At 38.2% G+C, this 22,367-nt stretch overlaps 1 protein-coding gene across 1 annotated transcript in view; it reads right to left on the reverse strand.

Moving 5' to 3' along the window:
- LOC136674058 (hemicentin-2-like) overlaps positions 1 to 20,498 on the reverse strand; it is a 25,036-nt gene extending 4,538 nt beyond the window's left edge. The window contains exon 1 of the mRNA XM_066649914.1: positions 20,265 to 20,498. Coding sequence (XP_066506011.1) covers positions 20,265 to 20,498 — 234 coding nt within the window. The remainder of the gene's footprint in view (positions 1 to 20,264) is intronic.
- Between the last annotated feature and the right edge of the window lie 1,869 nt (positions 20,499 to 22,367).

Genomic DNA, 22,367 nt, shown 5'->3' on the forward strand with positions numbered 1-22,367 from the left:
TGAATAAATCATAAATAAAGTGTAGTCATCTCTTGCTCGGAATACTTTGTTAGCTCTGTTTCTCCCTGATCTTCATTGGTCAGGACCCCCACAGGACCACCACAGACCAAGTGTGATTTTGTTGGTGGGTCATTCTCAATGCTGCAGTGGCGTTGATCGATGGTGTGTTAGTGTGTGTTGTGCTGGTGTAGAGTGGATCAGACACAGCATATCTCCTCTATGTTTTCAACACTGTGTCCTCTCACTGTCCACTCTGTTAGATACTCCTCATTGTAGATGTAAAGTCAGAGACAGTAGCTCGATCTGTTGCTGCCTTAGTTTGTCTTCTTAGGGACACTGTTGTGTCTGATCCACTTGTGCCAGCATGACTCTCTCTCTGACACACACACACACACACGCTAACACAGGCACCGTAAATTGGTGTCACTGCAGTGCTGAGACTGGTACGCAACCCAAATCACCCTCCTCTGTGGTGGCCCTGGCCAGTGAGGAACAGGAGGAATGGGCCCAACTAACTGAAGGCAATGAAATGGACAAAATGTGTGTAAAATATTGTTTATGTACACTTTCCTTCATCCATCCATCCATCAATTCATTAATGCATCCATCCATTCATTCATTCATCTGTTTGAATGTCTGTGTGTGTGTGAAATATCAGAAATATCAGGGGTCCTTTTACCTTTTAATCTCTCTCTCTCTCTCTCTCTCTCTCTCTCTCTCTCTCTCTCTCTCTCAGACACACACACACACACACACACACACACACACACACACACACAATCTTAAAAGTGTGTTCTACTTGCCCAAGGAGGAAAAAAATATATATATAAAATTGTATTTCTCTTTCCTTCCTCCCTGCCGTCACACCTGAAGAATACACTCCCTGCTGCAGATCAATCCGTGGAGATGATGCCCTACATTTCCTCTCCCATCTTTCACTTCCGAAAAAAAGATGAGAAAAAAGCAGCAGCCTTATCTTTTCCGCACATTCGTTCATGCCCAACACGTGTGGATTAAGACGCTGAGGGTAGCACTAAACATATGAATAAAAACACAAATACACACCACGTTCAGACCCAGGGTACAAATATAAACCAGACGTAGGGAAGTTTATTTTTCACTGACAACAAGAATCATCCGTGTTCCCTTCAGTTCTCATTAGAAAACATGAAATAATCCACACACATTCTTCTCATTATGAGAATGTAAAAATATTCCAAATGTATTCAACCTACTTCTACATTATTTCAAACATTTATTTTATTGAGATATAACTTTATTCCATTAATTCGACACAGACCCCGATGTGAATCCAAACATGTTGTGAACCTCATTATTTCTTGTTTATGTGTTTTGTTAGTGCACCATATCAAGTTAAGGTTGGAAAAAGAAAATGATAAAATATTAAACATAATAATCTTTTATTGACGTTATCTGTCGGCGTGTGGGCATCAGTAACAGTGCTTAAATGTGTAACAGTATTCTTCAATGTTCTTATAATGTACACACCCCATTTCCAGAAAGGTTAAGACACTTAAAATGCAACAAATAAATAAATAAATCAATATAAATTGTAAGTTGTGACTTCATCTACTCCTTTATTTTGTTTTCAGAAACAAACTCTTCTTTTTGTTAAATTTGAACAAATTAAGAAATTGATGCATGCAAAACAAATAATAATAATAAATAAATTAGGTAAAAAATAAATAAGGTATTTCCTATTGTAAGAAAGATGAGGAATCAACTAGATTTTTGATATTTCCACTTGTTTAAATTTCCTCTGTGAATGTGATGAGGGGCAAATGGCAGGTGAAGACAGCTTTCTGCTCCTTCACCTGCCGTTTAGATTAAATTATAATTTAAAAAGTTATATAAGTTCTTTGTGATCCAGGTGAGACAGATTCTGTGAAGCAGGATGTCCAGGCTATAACAGAGAGAGTGGACAGTCTGTCAGAATGTATATCAGAGAAAAAATAAAAAAAGAGAGAGAGATAGAGAGAGAAAGGAACTGTCTGCTCTGGGACATCACTCTATGACTGATGGCTTTTATGGAGGAATTTTTTTTCTTCTCCTTTGTTTGCCTGGGAGAAAAGGTAGCATTCTCTCTCTCTCTTTCTCTCTCTCTCTCTCTCTCTTCTCTCTCTCTCTCTCTCTCTCTCTCTCTCTCTCTCTCTCTCTCTCTCTCTCTCTCTCTCTCTCTGGGGTGTGTGAGCAGGTATAGATACAGAGAGAGATGGACACATGCGGAGAGGCTAGCTGCTCTGTTAGCATGGTGCTGACAGTGGATCCGGATGAGTGTTGACAATTTTGCCTGAAATGAGAATAATGCTGTTTGCCAGGCAGGAAATATTCCCTGTCGCTCTCCTCCTCTCTGCAGTCCTGATGGATAGTGGCCGGACAGGTTTCGCATCCTTTTAAATACCTCAGAGCTCTTTTTACAAAGGTCTTCTGTAAGAAACTGGATTTACAGATGATAGAGTGAGGGCTCCTATGAATTAAGTTTCTCTGGTTTCTGATGTTAATGCTTGACTCATACACAGCTAAAGAAATTGTGAAACTGACTGAAGAGCTTTTGATAACAGCAAACACTTGGGATAAGCCTTAGGGACTGATTTGGGTGGTGGATCGTTCTCAGCACTGCAGTGACACTGATGCTGTGGCCGTGTGTTGTTCTTGTTGAAGGTGGATCAGACACAGAAGTGCTGCTTGAGTTTTAAATCACTGTTTCCACTCACTGTTACCTCTTTAGACACCAACCTTGTTCGTCCACCTTGCAGATGTAAACATGAGACAGAATATCAAGCTGTTGGCTGGATATATTTGGATGGTGTAGTATTTTCAGTCCAGCAGTGACACTGAGGTGCTAAACAACTCCAGAAACACTGCTGTGTCTGATCCACTCGTATCATCATAACACATAATAGAACACCAACACCATGTCAGTGTCTCCGTAGTGCTGAGAATGACCCACCACCCAAATCATACCTGCTCTGTGGTGGCCCTTTTGGGTTCCTGACCATTGGAGAGCAGGTTGAGGCACAAAGGGGGGGAAACAAAGTATGCAGAGCAACACATGGACTACACTCTGTAATTGTAGAACTACAAAGTGCACCTGTGTGGTCTGTTAGAGCGGAGAGAACGGACAGTGAGCGTGGTCTTAATGTTATGGTTGATTGGTGTATAATATTAATATTAAAGTACAGGAGAAGTCATAGATAAAGATGTTAAAACTTTGCCAGTGTATTCCACCTTTAATTTGCATCTTTAGGCATCTTCAGTAAAACAGCTGTTTTGAATATATTTCTGATGTCACAGTTGTACCGTTAGCTGAACTACCCAGTGATATTTGGTTCCTCCTCTGAATGGATCTAAAACAAGAACTAGAGAATAAGAGGTGATGCTCGAGTTCTTCTGACAAAGTGCCAGATAAAAACTTCTGTTAAAAAGATATATAAAGCAAAGCAGAGGGTAGATAGCTGTAAGTAGCACTCAGTAAACAGCTCCTAGCTGTGATCTTGATGTGAAACCTCGGGAGATCTGAACGATCCTGTCTCTCACTTTTTTGTCTCATAGGATTTGATCCTATTGCTTCAAGCCAAGTCAAGCCAAGTCTCAGCCTCTCAGGAAATGTTCACTTACAAAACAGTCATCTTTTGTAGGAATTTCCAAATATATTCATGATGTAAATTGCGTTACTGACGTTTTGGTCACGCTGTATGTGATTAATTCATGAGGCTACCTGACATAATCATTAACATTTTTAAAGGCTTATTTCAACAATGTCAGTTGTCATAAAGCTTTCTACGGTGAAATCCTGAAAGTAACAGAAGCCATTTTCATGACGTTTGTTAACATTAGAATTAGATGGAAAATGCCTCTGTGAATGTGAACTCATTTCCTCAAGGGACTATCCCTGTTATAAACAGCCGTTAAACTGACACATAGTGACCCGGATACATCAGAGATTTTGTAATAAATCCATTTTAAACATGGCCGATCATGTGTGGGGGCCCATTATATGGAGCATAAACGAGTTCATTCTGGGAATACACATGAATACGATTCTTCATTTCACGAGAGTTGCAGTAGTTTATTCCTTAAAGAAAAACAGGAAAGAGGAAGTGTTATGAGATGTGTGCAGTTCATATTTACATTTTAAAAAGTCTGTCTTTATTTATTTCAGACCTTTTTCTTGAAACAACTTAAAGACAAGTTTGGTTTTGAACATATTTCAGACAAAAATGTCTCTCATTTTAAACCTGTTGTAGACGCTTGGCCTCTTTTAATCCAGACGCTTGTGCATTTCCACAAGAACGACATTGGTGATTGGAAGAGAGGGAGGGAGGAAGAGAGAGAGAGAGTCGCTGGTGATGTGAAAAGATCCTGTTTTGCTAGGGGGTGGGAAAGAAAGAGAATGAGAGAGAGGTAGAGAGACAGAGTGTGTGAGAGAGAGAGAAAGAGGGAGGGGAAAAGCACACCTCATAGAGGAGATGACCTGGATTTCAGCCCATACTGTGAAAGGAAACCAAATTACAGTTCGTTTTTGCTCGAGTGCCTTTTCTGTGCGGATAACAAAAGGCTTTACGCCATGATTCCACCTTATTTTTTTATACATCCCTCCTTTTTTTATTTTGATAAATTCCAAGGTGTGTGTTCTGTTTTATGACTCAAAACAGATGCCTTTTCCCCCCCTTAGTTTTTCCTTGTGTTTTTAATGGATGGTGATTTATTTTTTCCTCCTCTTTAATGAGCTATATCATCCCTGTGTTGTTATTTGTTGTTATTTGTTGTGCACTCATTAAATGTCAGTGATAAACACGGCGTCTAACCACCTGCAGCGTCTTATCTCCCAGCCATATCTTTGTGTTATTAAAATCTCCCTGTGTGTGTGTGGTGAAGAACATTAGACTCTTGGTTCGGAAGTGTGTTCTTACGTGTCCGTTTATAATGAACACTGAAACAATAGCATGTTGTCTTAAAAGTATTTTAAAGATCTGATTAGTGCTAATACTATGTGTTTTTTAAGATGAATAAACAGAGGAGAGCATGGATCGGGTTTTCATTAGAATCTCAGACTTAAACCTCACTGTGCATTGTTTCCTGTTTAGAATAAAAGCCTTTTGCTTTTGAACGGTGAATGGAGTAAAAGGCACTTTTCCCAGAGCTTTGGTGTTTAATGGTGATAAATGTTTATTTTATCACTGAACGTTAAAAAAGAAAGATTAGAAAAACCTCGCGATGCCAGCACAAATTATTTGAGTTACACAAACTCAGTTTTGCATGTCGTCAGGTTGTAAAACATCTCATAAAATTGCCACAAACTATAAACTATGCACTATATGGCCAAAAACTATCCCGTTCCTTCAGAATAGAAGGGTATAAATCAGGTGTTGGTTCTCTTTTCCTGCGGTAACAGCCTTTGTTCTTTTAGCTAGGCTTTACACTGGATATTGGAACATTGTTTTACATGTCTGATGGCGTTCAGCGTTTTAAACTTTAGTGAGGGTAGATTCTGATGTTGGATCATTACAACTGGATCCAAAAGATGATTTGCAACTTCCAAAATGCAGGGGGTATTTGTACCATTCTAGCCCAAACTGTCTAACCAATGATATTGTCCCACTGCCATTCTCTTTTGTAATTTTTATGTACCTTTTTGGATGAATAATCAGATTGACATGCCCTGTGCAGGGGCGGCACGGTGGCACAGCAGGTAGTGTCGCAGTCACACAGCTCCAGGGGCCTGGAGGTTGTGGGTTCAATTCCCGCTCCAGGTGACTGTCTGTGAGGAGTGTGGTGTGTTCTCCCTGTGTCTGCGTGGGTTTCCTCCGGGTGACTGTCTGTGAGGAGTTTGGTGTGTTCTCCCTGTGTCTGCGTTGGTTTCCTCCGGGTGCTCCGGTTTCCTCCCACAGTCCAAAAACACACATTGGTAGGTGAATTGGCGACTCAAAAGTGTCCGTAGGTGTGAGTGTGTGACTGAATGTGTGTGTGTGTGTTGCCCTGTGAAGGACTGGCGCCCCCTCCAGGGTGTATTCCCGCCTTGCGCCCAATGATTCCAGGTAGACTCCCACCGTGACCCTGAACTGGATAAGGGTTACAGATAATGAATGAATGAATGAATGACCTGTGCATGAAAGTGGAATTGTTTAAAATCTGATATCAGCTAAAGAGGAGTTTTTTTTTTTAATGTGCGATAAGGTTAATTGTATGCTTTAAACATATTTTAAAGACATTTCCCAAACTGTGATCTCTATACCCTGCCCTGAATGCCCTCGCAGGGATCTATATAGGTGTGTGTGTGTGTGTACCCCCTCTTTTTTTCAGTATGAACTGCCTCAAATTAATCTGCCACTTTCTGACTGAGCATGTGAAAGCTATTAGTTTTCTGACATTGAAACGTCATTTATAATTGAGTTGCTACAAAATCATTATTCACCAAATTTAGGCCAGTTAATCTACACAACATCCTCGAAGATCAAAACGACGCAGAGGTAGCCTTGCTTCAGTCAGAAGACAGGAACCATAGCCACTGATATTTTCTTGATCTTTTAGTAGTAGAAACCATATGCGATTATGGTAAAAGCACAGGGAAATGGATCAGTAAATATACATTACTGCCTTCCTTCCAGACCAAGGTTTGATTTCCAAAAGGCTAACCATTCCATACAAGTAAGAAACCCTTGGATTTTTGTTCTGTCTTCTCTCAGGCTTAGAAACACCCCTATTCCCTCCCCCCCAGTGCTATCAGTCAGCTCCAGCCTCACTCTCTCTCTCTCTCTCTCTCTCTCATACAACACACACACTCACCCCTGGAGGTCAGACCCCCACCACGAAGGGATCAAGACCTCTTCTATAAATACGTAATTGGCTTGTGATGCAAGTAGCAGGATGCTTCTCTGGTTAAAACAGATGGTGGATCATTTCAAATCCCATTTTTCATGTTTTGCAACAGATATCAATAAAGGAGCAGTCCCCAAACCTGCTCTGACCTTTGTGTCTGCTGATACATGTCATCTGAAAATTAAGATCAGGCGTTGTGACATTTTTGCGGATCGTGGGAAGGGGAGAAGGTGATTATCAAGGCTGTCAATCATCTCTAAAAGTATTCCCATTGCCAAGCGCAGCGCAAATCGAAGAACTCCAGGCAATAAAGACACTATGCATACAGGAGCGTCACTGATCCTCTGTGTATACAGATCAGTTACCAACTCCAGGAATGCAAAAACTCTAGTCTAGTTATAGATTTTAAGTCAAAAATATCTCAAATCCAGTCAATGTCTTTAAAGTTTCTGATCATTAGATAGTTGTAAAAATACTATATGATTATTATTTCTTGAAATAATGAAATATAACTTGTATGATTTCTTGAGCACACTTCAGAAATATGTTCAATAATATTGTAATATACTTACATCAGTCTTATAAAGTGAAATATTGCATACACCAACTACTTTACTAAATTATACATTTGATAGCAGTGAAGAAACATATGACTGGAGGCAAGGGAGGCATGAGGCAGAGGTTTGCTGGGGTTTGAGTTCTGTCAATCAGTTGGAGCTTTATTGATGGCTGAAAGCTGAACGTGTTTGAAGCTGAACACTCTAATAAAGGCCTCTCCCAGCTCACTGTGTGTATCAACAGGTCTCAGCATTAAGCGGGAGATGGGTCAGGCTTATAAAAAAAAAAGCTAAATCCATCCATGCATATTTCAGAACTCAGTAAACAAGGCCAGGCAGTGTCTACATCATATATCTTCATTATCAGAGGTCCTGGAGGGTACTTTAGACTTGGGTACTTTAGATCCTGGTTTTAATTTATTTATTAAATGTACATTTCACAAAAATGGCAGGAAATATCACATTTATTTTGACTAATAAAGGACACAAGGCTTTTCCTCATACTGTCACTGTCCAGTGAAAAACAAGCGTCTCCAAAATGGTCATTTTACAGGAGAATGAAAACACCTTAAATTTAAATTGAAGTCAGTATAAAAAAGATTTAATTCAGAGTACATTTGGAGCGTTCCTATTGGTCCATTCATCGTGGAATTTTCACGCAGTGTGAAGGACAGCTGCTGGAGATACATGCTTTTTGAAGGACAGCTGCTGGAGTGCGATTGCTCACAGACATTGCCTTTTAAGTGAATCTTTATAAGCTTTGTCTATGTGTTCATATGTTGGTGTTCGTTTAACGGTGTATGTCATTCATTTAGTCTTGTTGCTACGTGTTCCTAAGTCTGTTCATTGTTTGTTTTTTGTTTATTTATGTTTATTATTCAAGGCCCTCACATTCAACTTGCTTCTTGTAAAAACTGAAAATTTGGCACAAACATTTTTCTGTTTTTTTCACAGCAAGCTCTTAGTAACATTTCTAAAAAGTGTCAGTTGCAATTTATTGACTCCACAAGGACTTATTTCTAGAACAGAAATTAGGAATCTAGAAATTGTATATTATATTAAGTGGTAATGTTTTTATGTACATGTCACACATACTATTTATTTTCATATATTGCACATTACTTTTACACAGTAACTTTTGTAAAATTACCAGGCATTTACAACAGTGCATAACATTTAGAATTACAATTGATCAATGTTTCTGTTTTGTTCGTAGGCCGGAGAACTGTAGGCTAATTAGTACCCTTTTCCCTTATAATTGGAATATATTTTTCTCCAGAAAAAATAACTAATTAAATAATTGGGGTTTTCACAAATGTTCTGTAATATTGAAAAGAAATATAAATAAATAAATAAATTAATTAATTAATAATTATCAATGCAAAACTCCAATAGATGTATGTCTTTCAACCTCTGCCGTACATAATATTGTGAAAAGATTCAGGGAATCCGAGAAATCACTGGCCAATTAGGGCCAGGCCCAGACACTTATGTTGAGCCCTCAGATGGCAGTGCATGTGAATATCTTCTGCTACTGTGATAAAAATAACCACAAGGGCTCAGAATTCATTAATAATTTTTGTTTTTCTCTACTCTCCCCACTTATGATTTTAAAGTGTCTTTGGGTTTGTGGAAGGTGTTATATAAGTTTAACTAATTATTATTATTATGATGATGATGATGATGATGATGTCACTTAACACCGTTACCTTCTGTATAAAGAATGCCGCCTGAAAAAATATGAGGAAATGAGAAAAATGTTGCTGAGTTCTGTGGTCCCAAGCTTATCACAGCTGGTCTAAACATGATGAAATGTTTGCGCTGGTCAAATGAGTCCAAACTTATGTTCAGGAAAACCAGACGTGCTATTCTCTGTGTGCAGGTGTACATCAGAAGTTCAGAGAGACATATACTTTAACGGAGTATGTTATTCATTTAGTCTTGTTGTCAGTACTGTGTCTTTTCCTCAGCAGGCCAAGATTATCACAAAGACAGGCTTCATTCTGCTTGTGCTACAACAGTGAGGCTTTGTAGAATATGCATGTGCTTAACTGGCTCCTGTGTTCTATACCTGCCTCATATAGTGCTTCACGAATAGGAAAGAAATAGAAAAAAATCTAGAAATACATGAGTAATGTTTACATATTTTTTTTTTTTTTTTTTACTACCCCTTGTAGGGTTACAGGTCTCGGCTTAGATTGGGACATGTGTCATTGTTTTAAAGCAGTTTAGTTCATGTGTAATTCAAAACCCTGCTCTTAGCTGCAGACTGGTTTGTATTGGGCTCAGGGGACAGTTTGGCTGAAGCTTGTCAATGAAGCTGAAGATAAAACATCCGTGATTAATGTCCCAGAGAAAGAGAGAGGAGCCTTCAACCATGATCTTAGCCTTCGCTTCATATTTCTACGTTTAAATCGCTCTGTCCTGGGAGAGGGTGAGAAAGATGAGTGCTAGTTAAATCAGATGAAATGCAGAAAGTAATCTCTCAGGAATTTACTGCTTCTTCAGCTCTCCATTAGAATGAAAGATATCTTAATGAGTGAAAATATGTTATGTCTGGTCAATAAATCATTTTAGCGAGGGGAAGTGTTTTATTCCATAGGCAGATAATTACATTTCTTTCAAAGCAAGATTATCCTCCACTTTACTTCGTGAAAAAATTCAGATGATTTGTCAGAGGGGAAAAAATATACATTCGCTAAAAATATAAATACAAATAAACGTCTAGAATCCAACTGAATAATCTGATATTAGACTCACAACAATATAATGAAAAATATCATATATATCCTTTAGCCTTTAGATGACACTCATCAGTTTACTGTAAGCTCATGCAGTTATGTATATCTCCACATTTTTATCACTTCTCGTTTCCAGACTCATGTTTTAAAAACATTTCCAATAGGTCTTCGACGTGACCTTTCCTTTACATCTGGATGATTTGCATTTCTCCCTCCCTCTCCCTCCTTGTTTTGTCCTGTGATATGAACCAGCACAGTGTGATCCATATTCAAATGTATTCAAATGAGCCGCAGCACATTTGCATGTGAAATTGAGGAACAGAATTGGGATTTGGAGCCAGGTCTTGTGCATGCTGATCAGCGGAACGGAGTGCCGGCTCAGCGGGGAGCCATGTTCCATATTGCAGATGAGGAAGAAGGGGGCATTAAAAAGCGGTCACCAGGGGAAAGGTTGATTTTATTTGATATTACTCTCTGCCACACAGTTTTTCAATGAAAAACCGGAACTGCCCGTTAACTCACTCACTCAGATACACACTTGTTCATGTTTAGGAACTGCTCCACAAGGGGGTGGTGCTCTGTGCTTTGAATCAAAGACTGTATACTTGTTTGCTTAATGACTTTAATACAGATATCTACAATTGAATGATGACTGGATTAAGAACACCTACCGTGTATCTACATTCATTGTCCGTTTAATTAGCTCCACTGACCATTCAAGAGCAATGTGTACTTCTACAATTACAGACTATAGTCCAACAGTTTCTCTACATACTCTTTCTCTGGTCAGGAACTCTACAGAGCAGGTATGATTTAGCTGGCGGATCATTCTCAACTCTGCAGTGACACTGACGTGGTGGTGGTGTGTTAGTGTGTGTACAAGTGGATCAGACACAGCAGTGCTGCTGGACCGTGGGAGGAGCACCTGGAGGAAACCCACCAAACTCCTCACAGACAGTCACCCTGAGCGGGACTTGAACTCAATACCAGGGCGCTACGTCACCGTGCGCCCTGAAGAAGAATTAGAGGACGACCAACAAAAACTGTGCAGGAACAGATGAGTTACTGGGTCTGATTTGACATCTACAAGGTGGACCCATGAGGTAGGCGCGTCTACTAAAGTGGACAGTGATAAACTATGCAGAGAAATAAGCAGACTACAGTCGATAATTGTACAACTGACAATGAGTGGGAGGGAGCAGTTCTAACTTGTGAAAAAGTCACTTTAAAATGGGGGAATTCTCACAAGCAAAACCCTAAAAAAAAATAAGAAGTGATAAAAAATGCATAGATATTGTTCATTAAACAACGAGTCAGTAATCGAAATGTGGGTCTGACAAATCATACTTCAATGAAGGCAAAGTGTGTTAATATACATCATTGCTCTTTCTTTGTTTTATTCTTCTCAGGATCAGTACAACATTATATTATACTTAAATGTATGGCAGTGTTTTTGAAAGTCTGGTCTTTCCTGAGAGTTGAGATATAATAGACACTTTGTGCCTGAACCAAGGGTTTGTGGCTTTGCAGTTTGTATTCAGTTTTGAAGGGTTTGGGCAGGCAGATGGAGAGAGGGGGGATAGTCAATTGATTTCGGCCAAATTGAGGCAGTGTGTGGTGGCAGGCTCAAGGCTGACAGCGTGCTGGCGCTGTGTTTGTCTTCAGGTGGCCTTTTCTGCGTGTGCCGCACTGCCATTTTGATGCGTTAAGTCATAATGGGAAACCGCTATTCTCCAGAAGAGCTGCCAATATAATCTCAGACGGAGGGTGTTAGGAGCAACCAGAGACATTACTGCTCTCAGTCCAGCTTGTCCTCTCTTCTTCCTCATGTCTCTTCCTCTTACTTTCCTCCCTGTTTCATTCCACCCTAAAGCAATGTGCCACATTCTTTATCGGAATACACAGATCAACCATAACATTATGACCACCACCTTGTTTCTACATTCACATTCCACGCTTAGTGCCATTGACCCCTCCACTTACAAACTGAAGTCCATCTGTTGCTCTGTGTACTTTGTTTGCCTCCTTTTACCCCGTTCTTCAATTGTCAGTAACTCCACAGGACCAGCACCGAACAGCTATGATTTGAGCAGTGGATCATTCTGTCGTTTTAATAGAAGCTTTAATTAAATTAAGGATGGATGTGAGCTTCCAGAATTCACACCAAAATAATACAAAACGCTAAACGAAAGAAAGTGAGCTACTGGGAAAAAAAAGTTAAATTATTAAGTGCAGCTTAAAGGCAAAATCATCCATGTATTTCTTAAGGGATGGGAAGATCAGGAGTTTAAAACAATATTTAAAAAAAATGATGTTCAACAAAACTGTCCTTATCAGATAAACCCTGCTTAAAGCTTTTAACTTTGAACAAGAGCAGAAAATGTAGTTCCACCCACTTCAAATCCATAGGTATTAGTGATTATCCTTCCAACACTATGGCTCTGAAAGGATGTGGAGCTGTCAGGAAACCCACGCAGAGAAAAGGAAGTATACACAAAAGAACATATTTCTCAGAACAATGGCTAGACTTACTGCTGAGTTCACAGTCTGCATATGGATCTTCATTCTTTCAATACACAGCAGCCAGACGGCACAGTCATCATTTCATGTGCTATTTTACCACAGTGAAATGAGGAGAGCTAATCAAGTGATGCCAGGGACTTTATTTTTCTTTTTTTTCCTCAGTAGGCCATTTTTTGCTTTTCTTCTGTTGCTTGATTAATATTATTTTCCACTGCTCATGCTTCAGTTTAGTACCCAGGAGGTCCCACTTTATATATCTTAGTATGTATCGTAGTTCCACATGAACAACATATGCAACAACAATGTAACTACTGATCAATTAGTGCATGTTACAGATGGATTACAGTAGTAAAGCTTAGGTAATGACGTGTGTATCATCTTCAGTTTTGCCTTTTGTAGTTGTAACAGCATCTCTATCATGTAATTACACACCTGTAATAATATATGTGTAATTACATTAATAATCACACTGGAATATTAAACTGGATTTGCCATAGTTTTTAACATTTAGCTAATATTAATGTTACTGTTGCTAATTGTTTTGCTGTTTTAGCTTTAAACCATTCTGAAATGTGATAAATGCCATAATTTCATAACATTTATTATATTAATGTGTTGCATTATTATTACCACTAAGCAATGAACATAAACTATTAGATTTACACAATTAATGAGGGATAACTGTGCTGTAACGTGATAATATTCCATTATATCTTTCTGTAGTTACACAGTACTAACATACCAACTACACAGGAAACGTCTAATTATTTTAGAGTGTTACTTTTACATAATAACTCTGGAATAATTAATCATTAAAGACAAATTAAAATTAAAATACTCTTTATCTCATTGCACCATATATGCTATTACTGCAGAATTGCATAACATACTAAGAGTTAATTAAACCTAATTAGATAAGATTAATGAAGGGCTGCATTTTATTTTTAATAATATGAATGTAAAACATTAAATCATTTCATTAATGTGACTTTATGAAATTATGGACATCTACGGAACTATTCCATTACAGAATGGTGTAAAGCTGAAACTGGTTACAATGTCTCAACCTTAACAAATATTAACTAAATGTCTCAATGTAAGTTCATACATACCTGACAGAAAAGGCTTCTGGGACACAATCTTGTTCCAGTCTGATTACTAATGTAATTACACATATCATATTAAATGTGTGTAATTACATAAGAGAGAATGTGCTGGTACAATTATGGATATTCACTTGTTCAATTACAAAAGGCGAAACTGTAGTTGCTACACATATGTAATTGCCTAAGTTTTACTTCTGTAATCCATCTGTAACAGGTACTATTTCATCAGTAGTTACATTGTTGTTCATGTGTAACTACACAGTTATTCGAGACATTTAATATAAAGTGGGACCAGAAATTAGTTTATTTTTTTCATACGGCATCTGGTATACATCGTGGTCTGTTTTGGTCTCAGTGAGACTCAGTTTTCCTGGGGAGCGTTAGCAAGTTCATAGCGCTCTCACACACTCTTCGAACAGATTCTGGTGTTTTTGTGTTTTTATGTCCTGTAGGGATTGTTCTCTTGCAAGAAATCTTGTCTTATACCAGTATTCCCAAGAATGCCAGTCCCTTCTTCTCCATGTTTTTGGTGCTGACATACAATCATAGTTTTGCAGAGCTGCGTCTGAGAAAGAGAGAGAAACAGAAAGAGAGGGAGAGAGAGATAGCTCTTGGGTAGGAGGCCTGTGGCTGTTAGTTATCCTGAAGTGCTTGGAGGTAATTGGCGGTATTGTGGGATGAGGCACGGAAACGCCTGGAGGAGGAGGAGGAGGAAAAACATCCCTCTATCCCTCAGTCTTACAGCTCCTGGGGCTCGGGTTAGGCACCAGCCAAGGATGTACTGGCCTCAGTTACTGTCTGCACAATGCTAACAGCTCCCTTTCTGCAAACCAGCCTTTATTTACTTATTTACTTCAAAAAAAAAAAAAAAAAAAAAAAAAAAATCATCCATGGCTGAAGTGCCCTTGAGCAAGGCACCTAACCCCCCAACTGTTCCCCGGGCACTATGGCTGGCAGCCCACTGCTCCGGTTGTGTGTGTGTGTGTGTGTATTTGTGCTCACTGCCCCTAGTGTGTGGCTGATAATTGCTCACTAGTGTGTTTGTGTTTCACTACCACGGGTGGGTTAAATGCAGAAAATCAATTTCCCCAAGGGGAGTACTAAGAGTAACTATTCTTCTTCTTAGAAGACATTCTGTGTATTTTTGAACATTTCTAAGTCTTTATATAATATTCCCTTTTAGGATTTATATTAGAAATGGCCTTCAGTAAAAATCATGTAATTTTTAATGTGTCGGTTTCAGTAGTTTTAGCAGTTTTTATATTTTATATAAAGAGAATTACAAATACATTTTATGGGAGTAAGGCAAAGTATGGACTTATTTTTTTCCTCCAAAATTATTTGATTTAATTTTTCTTCTACCTTTCTGACCCCAAAATCTGACCTTTTATCATTATAACTTTTTTTTTTTTACCTGTCATCTGTGCAGTCATGACCTGGCTCTTGTCCCTCTGTGGTCAGTAAAACCTAGTCAGTGGCTCCAGGCTGAGACAGGAGCAAAGCTCATTTCCCTTCCAACAGTCTGGCAGCCACATGTCTATTGTTCAGCACAGGGATGTGGCCTTACAAAGCATGTCCTAACTCCTACTAAAAGACTAAGAAAATATGTAACAGTAATAAAAAGTCTAATATAATAAAAATAGAAATAAAATGTAATAAAAACAGTTGACCAACTTGTGCATATTTATAAAAATATTTAAGCATAAATAAGGTCTTTATTTTAATGTTTGGTTTGCGTTATCCAACTGGATCCCTAAATAACATCTCAAATGGTAAGTTTTACTCGTGCCAGAATGTCTAAACTAATCTGAATGTTAAATTAATGTTAAATGAAATTAAGAATTTTTTTTTCACTTTGAATCTACAGGGTGGGCCATTTATATGGATACACCTTAATAAAACGGGAATGGTTGCTGATATTAACTTCCTGTTTGTGGCACATTAGTATATGGGAGGAGGGAAACTTTTCAAGATGGGTGGTGACCATGGTGGCCATTTTGGATCCAACTTTTGTTTTTTGTTTTTCAATGGGAAGAGGGTCATGTGACACATCAAACTTATTGGAATTTCACAAGAAAAACAATGGTGTGCTTTTTTCATGAGTTATTTACAAGTTACTGAGCACTTATAAAATGTGTTCAAAGTGGTGCCCATTGTGTTGGATTGTCAGTGCAACCCTCTTCTCCCACTCTTCACACACTGATAGCAACACAGCAGGAGAAATGCTAGCACAGGCTTATATATATACACACCCAGGTTTTATCTAGTATTTTTATTCTATAGCTCAGTTAAACCTATACATCCTCTACATATGCTATCAGATTATGAAACCCAAAAAACCCCAAAAAACCCAAAAAACAGTTTTGCCTTTTTAACATGTAAATCAGTACAACAGCCTTAAGGCGTATTATTATGTTGCTTAAGATTAGAGACATTATAACGGTAACAGTGCAATCGTTTCTGTGACAAATATTACACTATTATGTGGCATATCCACCAGAGTTTTAAAGCTAATTTAACTGTATTTCCCCTCTCATACCAAGCAATTTAAAAGTGAAAATCATGGAGTCAGTTGATGTTTATGCTGTTGTTTTTTTATGTTGTGTAATTCTCCATTTAAAAGGATACACAGTTTTTATGTATTAGTGTTTTCTTCATCAAAAACCTGCTCATTTAATATTCAGCCTAAAATACAGCCTACATCACACTTTTAAACACAAAACTCCACTTTTTACATTATGTGAGAATAACTTATCATTACTTACATTGTAGGTCATTCTTCCTCTTCTAATTTCTAATTTCTAATTTCTAAAAAACTAATTTCTTCAGCCATTTTGGACCATGTTTATGGGTCACTTGAATTTCTAACACAATATTGAGAGCCACAAGAGTTTCCAAATAATAATAAATAAGGTTTTGTTCCCCTGTTTAGGGTTCTTTTTTTTCCTTTTCATTCAGCTGAAGCAAGGTTTTCCTCATATCACATCCACAGTCTTCCTGACTAGGTAGTTTTTATGCACTGTGCATTATAACATAAATGCTACACTCCCAGCTGAAATAGAGGCTTTGATCTCTTCTGATGTCTTCTTTTATCTTCACCTGGAAGAGTATGTTCATAATGCCACTCTCTGTTCTGTTCTTCACATTAAAGTAAAACATAAAGTAAAAGATGCTGCTCGTTTGTGTTTGGACTAATGCACCCATAGCAACTGAACACTGGTCTCTACACTTTGTTTTTAGCCATTTTAAGCTTAAATAAGTGAAAATATACAGGTGCCTATAAACCCCATTTGCAGAAAAGTCTAAATGATGTGCAAAATGTAAATACAAACAAAATGATCTTTATTTGGAAAACATTTAAACCCTGTATTTAATTGAAAATAGTACAAAGAAAACATTTGGAATGTTGAAACTGAGAAATTTTATAGTTTTATGAATTTTTTTGCCAATTTGTAATTTGATGCCAACAACACCTTACAAAAGAGTTGGTGTGTCACTGTGTTTATTACTGTGTTGCATCATCTCTTCTTTTAAAAGCACCTTGTAAATATTTTGAAACATTTGCGTCACCATGCCGCCCTTCACTTAGTCTTTAATTAATTAATTCAATCATTCATTCATTTATTTGTTTAGCCAAATAATTTTTAGTCAAATAGTTTTTAATGGGTCAGAATTAGTTTAGCACCCCTCTTTTTCTGTGAGTCCATGCTGTTGTAATCCAAGCAGAATGGGTTGATTAAATTGTATTATTAATTATCAAATAAGCAAAGCCCTCCCCGGAAATCATAACGCCTGGATGGCAGCATGTTGCTCCAAAGGCTGTACATATTGTTCAGCATTTACTGTGCCTTCACAGCTGTGCAAGTGCTAATACACCCCCATACCATCACAGATGCTGGCTTTTGAACTATTGTTGTGTTACTGGATCCTTTTTTGCATGGTTTTAACTAGAGGAACTGTGATCACAGTGGTTTTGGTAAGTGTTTCTGAGTCCATGCAATGATTTCCAATAAAGAATCCTGTCTGATTTTAATGCAGTGCCACTTTAGTTTATGAAGATCAAAGCCGGCCAATACTGGTTTTGGGCCTTGTTTCATTTAGATAGAGGTTTCTCTGGGTTCTCTGGAATATTTAATTGTTTTATGTGACATATTTATTTGCTATTTTATGTTGAGAAGCTTGATTCTAAAATTGCTTTACTATTTTCCCACACAGTCTTTCACAGAATGGTAATCCCTTCCCAATCTTTATTCTGAAAGCCTCTGCCTCCATGAGATGCACTTTTTAAGCCCCGTCCTGTTAGTGACCTGTATTTTATTTAAAGTATTTTATTATAGCATTGCACTTTATTAGTCTTGTGTTGTCCTATCACGTCTTATTTGGAACATGTTGCTTGCATGGAATTCAAATATTTTAAAATATATTTTTTAAACACAATAAAATTGGTCAAACATTTTCTTTGCGTATTTTTCAGTTAAATGATCTGCATATCAATGCATACTATATATATATATATATATATATATATATATATATATATATATATATATATATATATTGCCAAGCGTCCCACCTTTTATAAATCTTCTTTGTACATAAACTGTATAGTTAAAAGTAGGTGATCACATCCCTATCCATGGTTTCTGCTGAAGTCATGAGTGCTGATTTCTGGCTGACTGTGTCCCTACATTGGTGTTTATGTGGCCCTCATGTGGCAAACAGGGGCAGTCCACTCAAGTGCCATTATTCCATATGTCTATATGTCAGGTGTGTTATGAATATAGAGGATGAGGGATAGACTTTGGCGCAAAAAATAAAATAAATTCTGGGATATCCACCCAGTTCTATTGGAGATGACGTAGCCTTGTGTTGTGTGGATTTTCACCCCCTTGACATACTCTTGTCTTTGAGCATGGTGAACATAGGCTCTGTTTAGTTACTCTCACTCATTTAATACTTTTCTTTAAAGATTTTATAAAGAGAGTGTGTGTGTGCAGTTTACATCACAGACACATATAAAATTTCATAAAAACCGTCACTGGGATAGTACCTTTTACTGACACTGTGGTGTACCCTCAAAATTACATATTCAAACCTTTAAAATGGCGCAAAATGAGTGTAGCATATTACATTTTAAAGGAGAAATCTGTAATACAAATGACTTAAATTTGGAACTACAATAGTTTGAAGACAGTGTAGAAGGCTGTCTGCCTACTCCCCTTCCTGACTCCCCCAAGGCATGAAGCTCACCCAGGTTGCCAGTTCGGGGAAAACTGAACATACACAAACTGCGCAAGATGAGTTTAACAACTTTGGACCTTAATAGGTACAACGACTGTGTCATAATCAACATATTTGCATAGATATTGTTTCACCATTTCACTAAAGCATTCACCTAGAGAAAGGCAAAAAAGTGAGTGACTGGCTGCCATTTTCATTTACAAGTCTTCTGTCTTAATCTTTATGAAGTATTTCAACTAGACAAGCCATGTGTTACTTACTTGTTGATGTTGCTTTAGCGGTTGCAGCACTGCTCTCAGAGACATCAGTGCTTCAACTTAGCCTATTTCCTTAATCTATAACGACACACCCTGGATATTTTATGACTGAGTACAGTAAATATATTACATATTTCTCATTTAAGTGTAGTTTTAAGTGGAATTGTTTCATACATCTTATTGTTAATTTATTATTGCTCTCAAAAAAGGATCAGCTATATGAAAACTTTATGAAAAGAGAGAATTTGGTGTAGCTTAGCAATATATATGAACACGTTGTTAACTATATATATCCATTTAATCTGGCTGTACATTTAATGAACCACTATATGCCTGTACCATTCCATTTTCTGTATACAGGGTGGGCCATTTATATGGATACACCTTAATAGAATGGGAATGTTTGGTGATATTAACTTCCTGTTTGTGAAAACTTTTCAAGATGGGTGGTGACCATGGTGGCTATTGTCGTCGACCAAAGTGGATTGGTCGTCGTGGGCCAGTTGAATGGCCCCCAAGGTCTCCCGATCTGACCCCCTTAGACTTTTATCTTTGGGGTCATCTGAAGTCAATTGTCTATGCTGTGAAGATACGAGACTTGCAGCACCTGAAACTACGGATACTGGAAGCCTGTGCTAGCATTTCTCCTGTGGTGTTGCTATCAGTGTGTGAAGAGTGGGAGAAGAGGGTTGGGCAGCACTTTGAACACATTTTATAAGTGGTCAGAAACTTGTAAATAACTTATGAAAGAATAAAATTACATTAAAATCAAGCACACCATTGTTTTTCTTGTGAAATTCCCAATAAGTTTGATGTGTCACATGACCCTCTTCCCATTAAAAAATCAAAATGGCCAACTTCAAAATGGCTGCTATGGTCACCACCCATCTTGAAAAGTTTCCCCCCTCCCATATACTAATGTGCCACAAACAGGAAGTTAATATCACCAACCATTCCCATTTTATTAAGGTCTATCCATATAAATGACCAACCCTGTACAAGGCCCATGCCGCCAGGGGCCACTTTCGCCCATGTCCTACGTCCAATGGGCAGTGCACCACACCCCTTCACTGGATCTTGCGAGTGGTGATCTTCCCACATTGTCTTTTCAGGCTGATCCTGGCCAGGTTCTCTGTGCTGGCTGGCAACCAGGCACTCACCGGTGGACACTACCCCCAGGCCTGGCTTCAGGTCCCTTTGCTGGGCAGGGTACACAATGTTCCCTCTATGCATGTCATAGCTTCTTGGGTCATGTTTGTCTGGATCTTCACTCCAGACCAACCAGTGGAGTGGAGTCCGAGAGTGTAATGAATGTGTATAATGTCTGTATGCTGCAAATGAGATTATGTCGTGACAAAGTATTGTTGTTGAAATTCTTATTAGTGATATAGAGCTCATCACTCTGTCAACTCTTATATGCTCAAGAAAAAAAAGTAAAAAAGAAATAAAGCAGTTAATTTGTCTCCCTACTCTAAAGTCTCATTAAAACGTTGATGAGTTTAAGGATTGCCTGAGGGAGGGAGGGGGAGAGAGAGAGAGACAGAGAGCAGAGAGAGCTCTGTTTATAGTCTCTGTGTCGCCGCTGGATGCAAAACAAAAGGCAAATGGGCGATCCAATCTCCAGTGTCAGATCAATACGGAGCACTTTCCCTTTTAAACACACGCTGAATGTGCACTTACTTAGTTGTGTTTGTTCTGCTGGAGCTACATGCTTTTGATGCCTGCCACCACCCCCCCCAAACCCCCATTTCCCCTTGGGACATTGTTTTCAAACATTTTAAGCTTGCCCGTCTAAACACACTATGGTCAAATGTGTGTGGACACCTGCTCATCTAATATAGTCTTTTGGGTTTTAATCTAGAGTTAGAGACTGTTACCGTTCTTTACGGTAGTAGCAGGATCAATTAGTTTGCAAAGGATTTGCACTAGATAATAGAACATTGCTGTGAGGTTTTGATGGAATTCAGGGTAACATCTATCTGTCTATTTGGGTCAACCAAAACATTATGACCACCACCTTGTTTCTACACTCAATGTCCATTCTCTCAGTTTTATTGACTACACGTGAACACTTTGTTGTTCTAAAATTACAGACTGTTGCTCTGCCCCCTTTCACCCTGGTCTTCCAGTTTAATGTTGTATATTATTTAACACAATTTAAACGTGCCTTGTTTTTTTGTTAGTTGTTTTTTTTTTCTTCCCAAAAATGCATTTCTAAGGCTTTCTAAATGATGTATGCACTTTATAATAATCAGAAAAATAGTTAACAGTTAAAATTGTATGAATTACACATAAAATAAGAGTATATCATAAATGTAGGTTCTATGATGCATTATAATGTATTCATAAATGTATTGTAGATAAGAATGGTGGCAAGGTAGCACACAGTTCCAGGGTCCTGGTGTTGTGGATTTGAGCCCTGCTTTGGGTGACTCTCTTTAAGGAATTTGGTGTGTTCTCCTCGTGTCTGCGTGGGTTTCCTCCCAGTCCTCCGGTTTCCTCCCATGATCCAAAAATACATATTGAATTAGTTGAGTTGGCTATACAAAATGTCCATACATGTGATTGTGTGAGGATGTGTAAGTGTGTGTTGCCCTGCGATGGACTGGCGCCCCCTCCAGGTTGTTTCCTGCCACAACCACACCGTGACAATGAATGAATTGACTTTGCAACATTCTTATGAGCAGATGTCATAATGTGTTATAGAACCTGGCTTTATTACGTAGACTTGTTTTATAAACTCTGGCATTGACAAGGAACTATACTGACTTTTGAAATGCATTACATCTTATGAATTAATTGATAAAGCATTGTGCAGAATCCATATGAACATTTACAAACTTCATCTTTAGTTTAAAATATTCACTCCTCGTAAATAGTAAGGGCAATAAAAACACCTTCCGCAGCGTACAGTGAAATCATTTGTATTTAACATTGTCTCTTGTCTCTTGAAGGACAGTCATAATCTACTAAAATTTTCAACTCTCCATAATTCCAGAAAAAAGAAGAGAGTTCTCTGAGCCTCGCTCTCTCAGAGAGACATTAATCTGCTCCTCGCCATGTTTCCATTAAGCTTAAAAATGATAAAGCTGCCAGTGAATG

This window comes from Hoplias malabaricus, chromosome 17 (genome assembly GCF_029633855.1).
Source record: "Hoplias malabaricus isolate fHopMal1 chromosome 17, fHopMal1.hap1, whole genome shotgun sequence".
Lineage (NCBI taxonomy): Eukaryota > Metazoa > Chordata > Actinopteri > Characiformes > Erythrinidae > Hoplias > Hoplias malabaricus.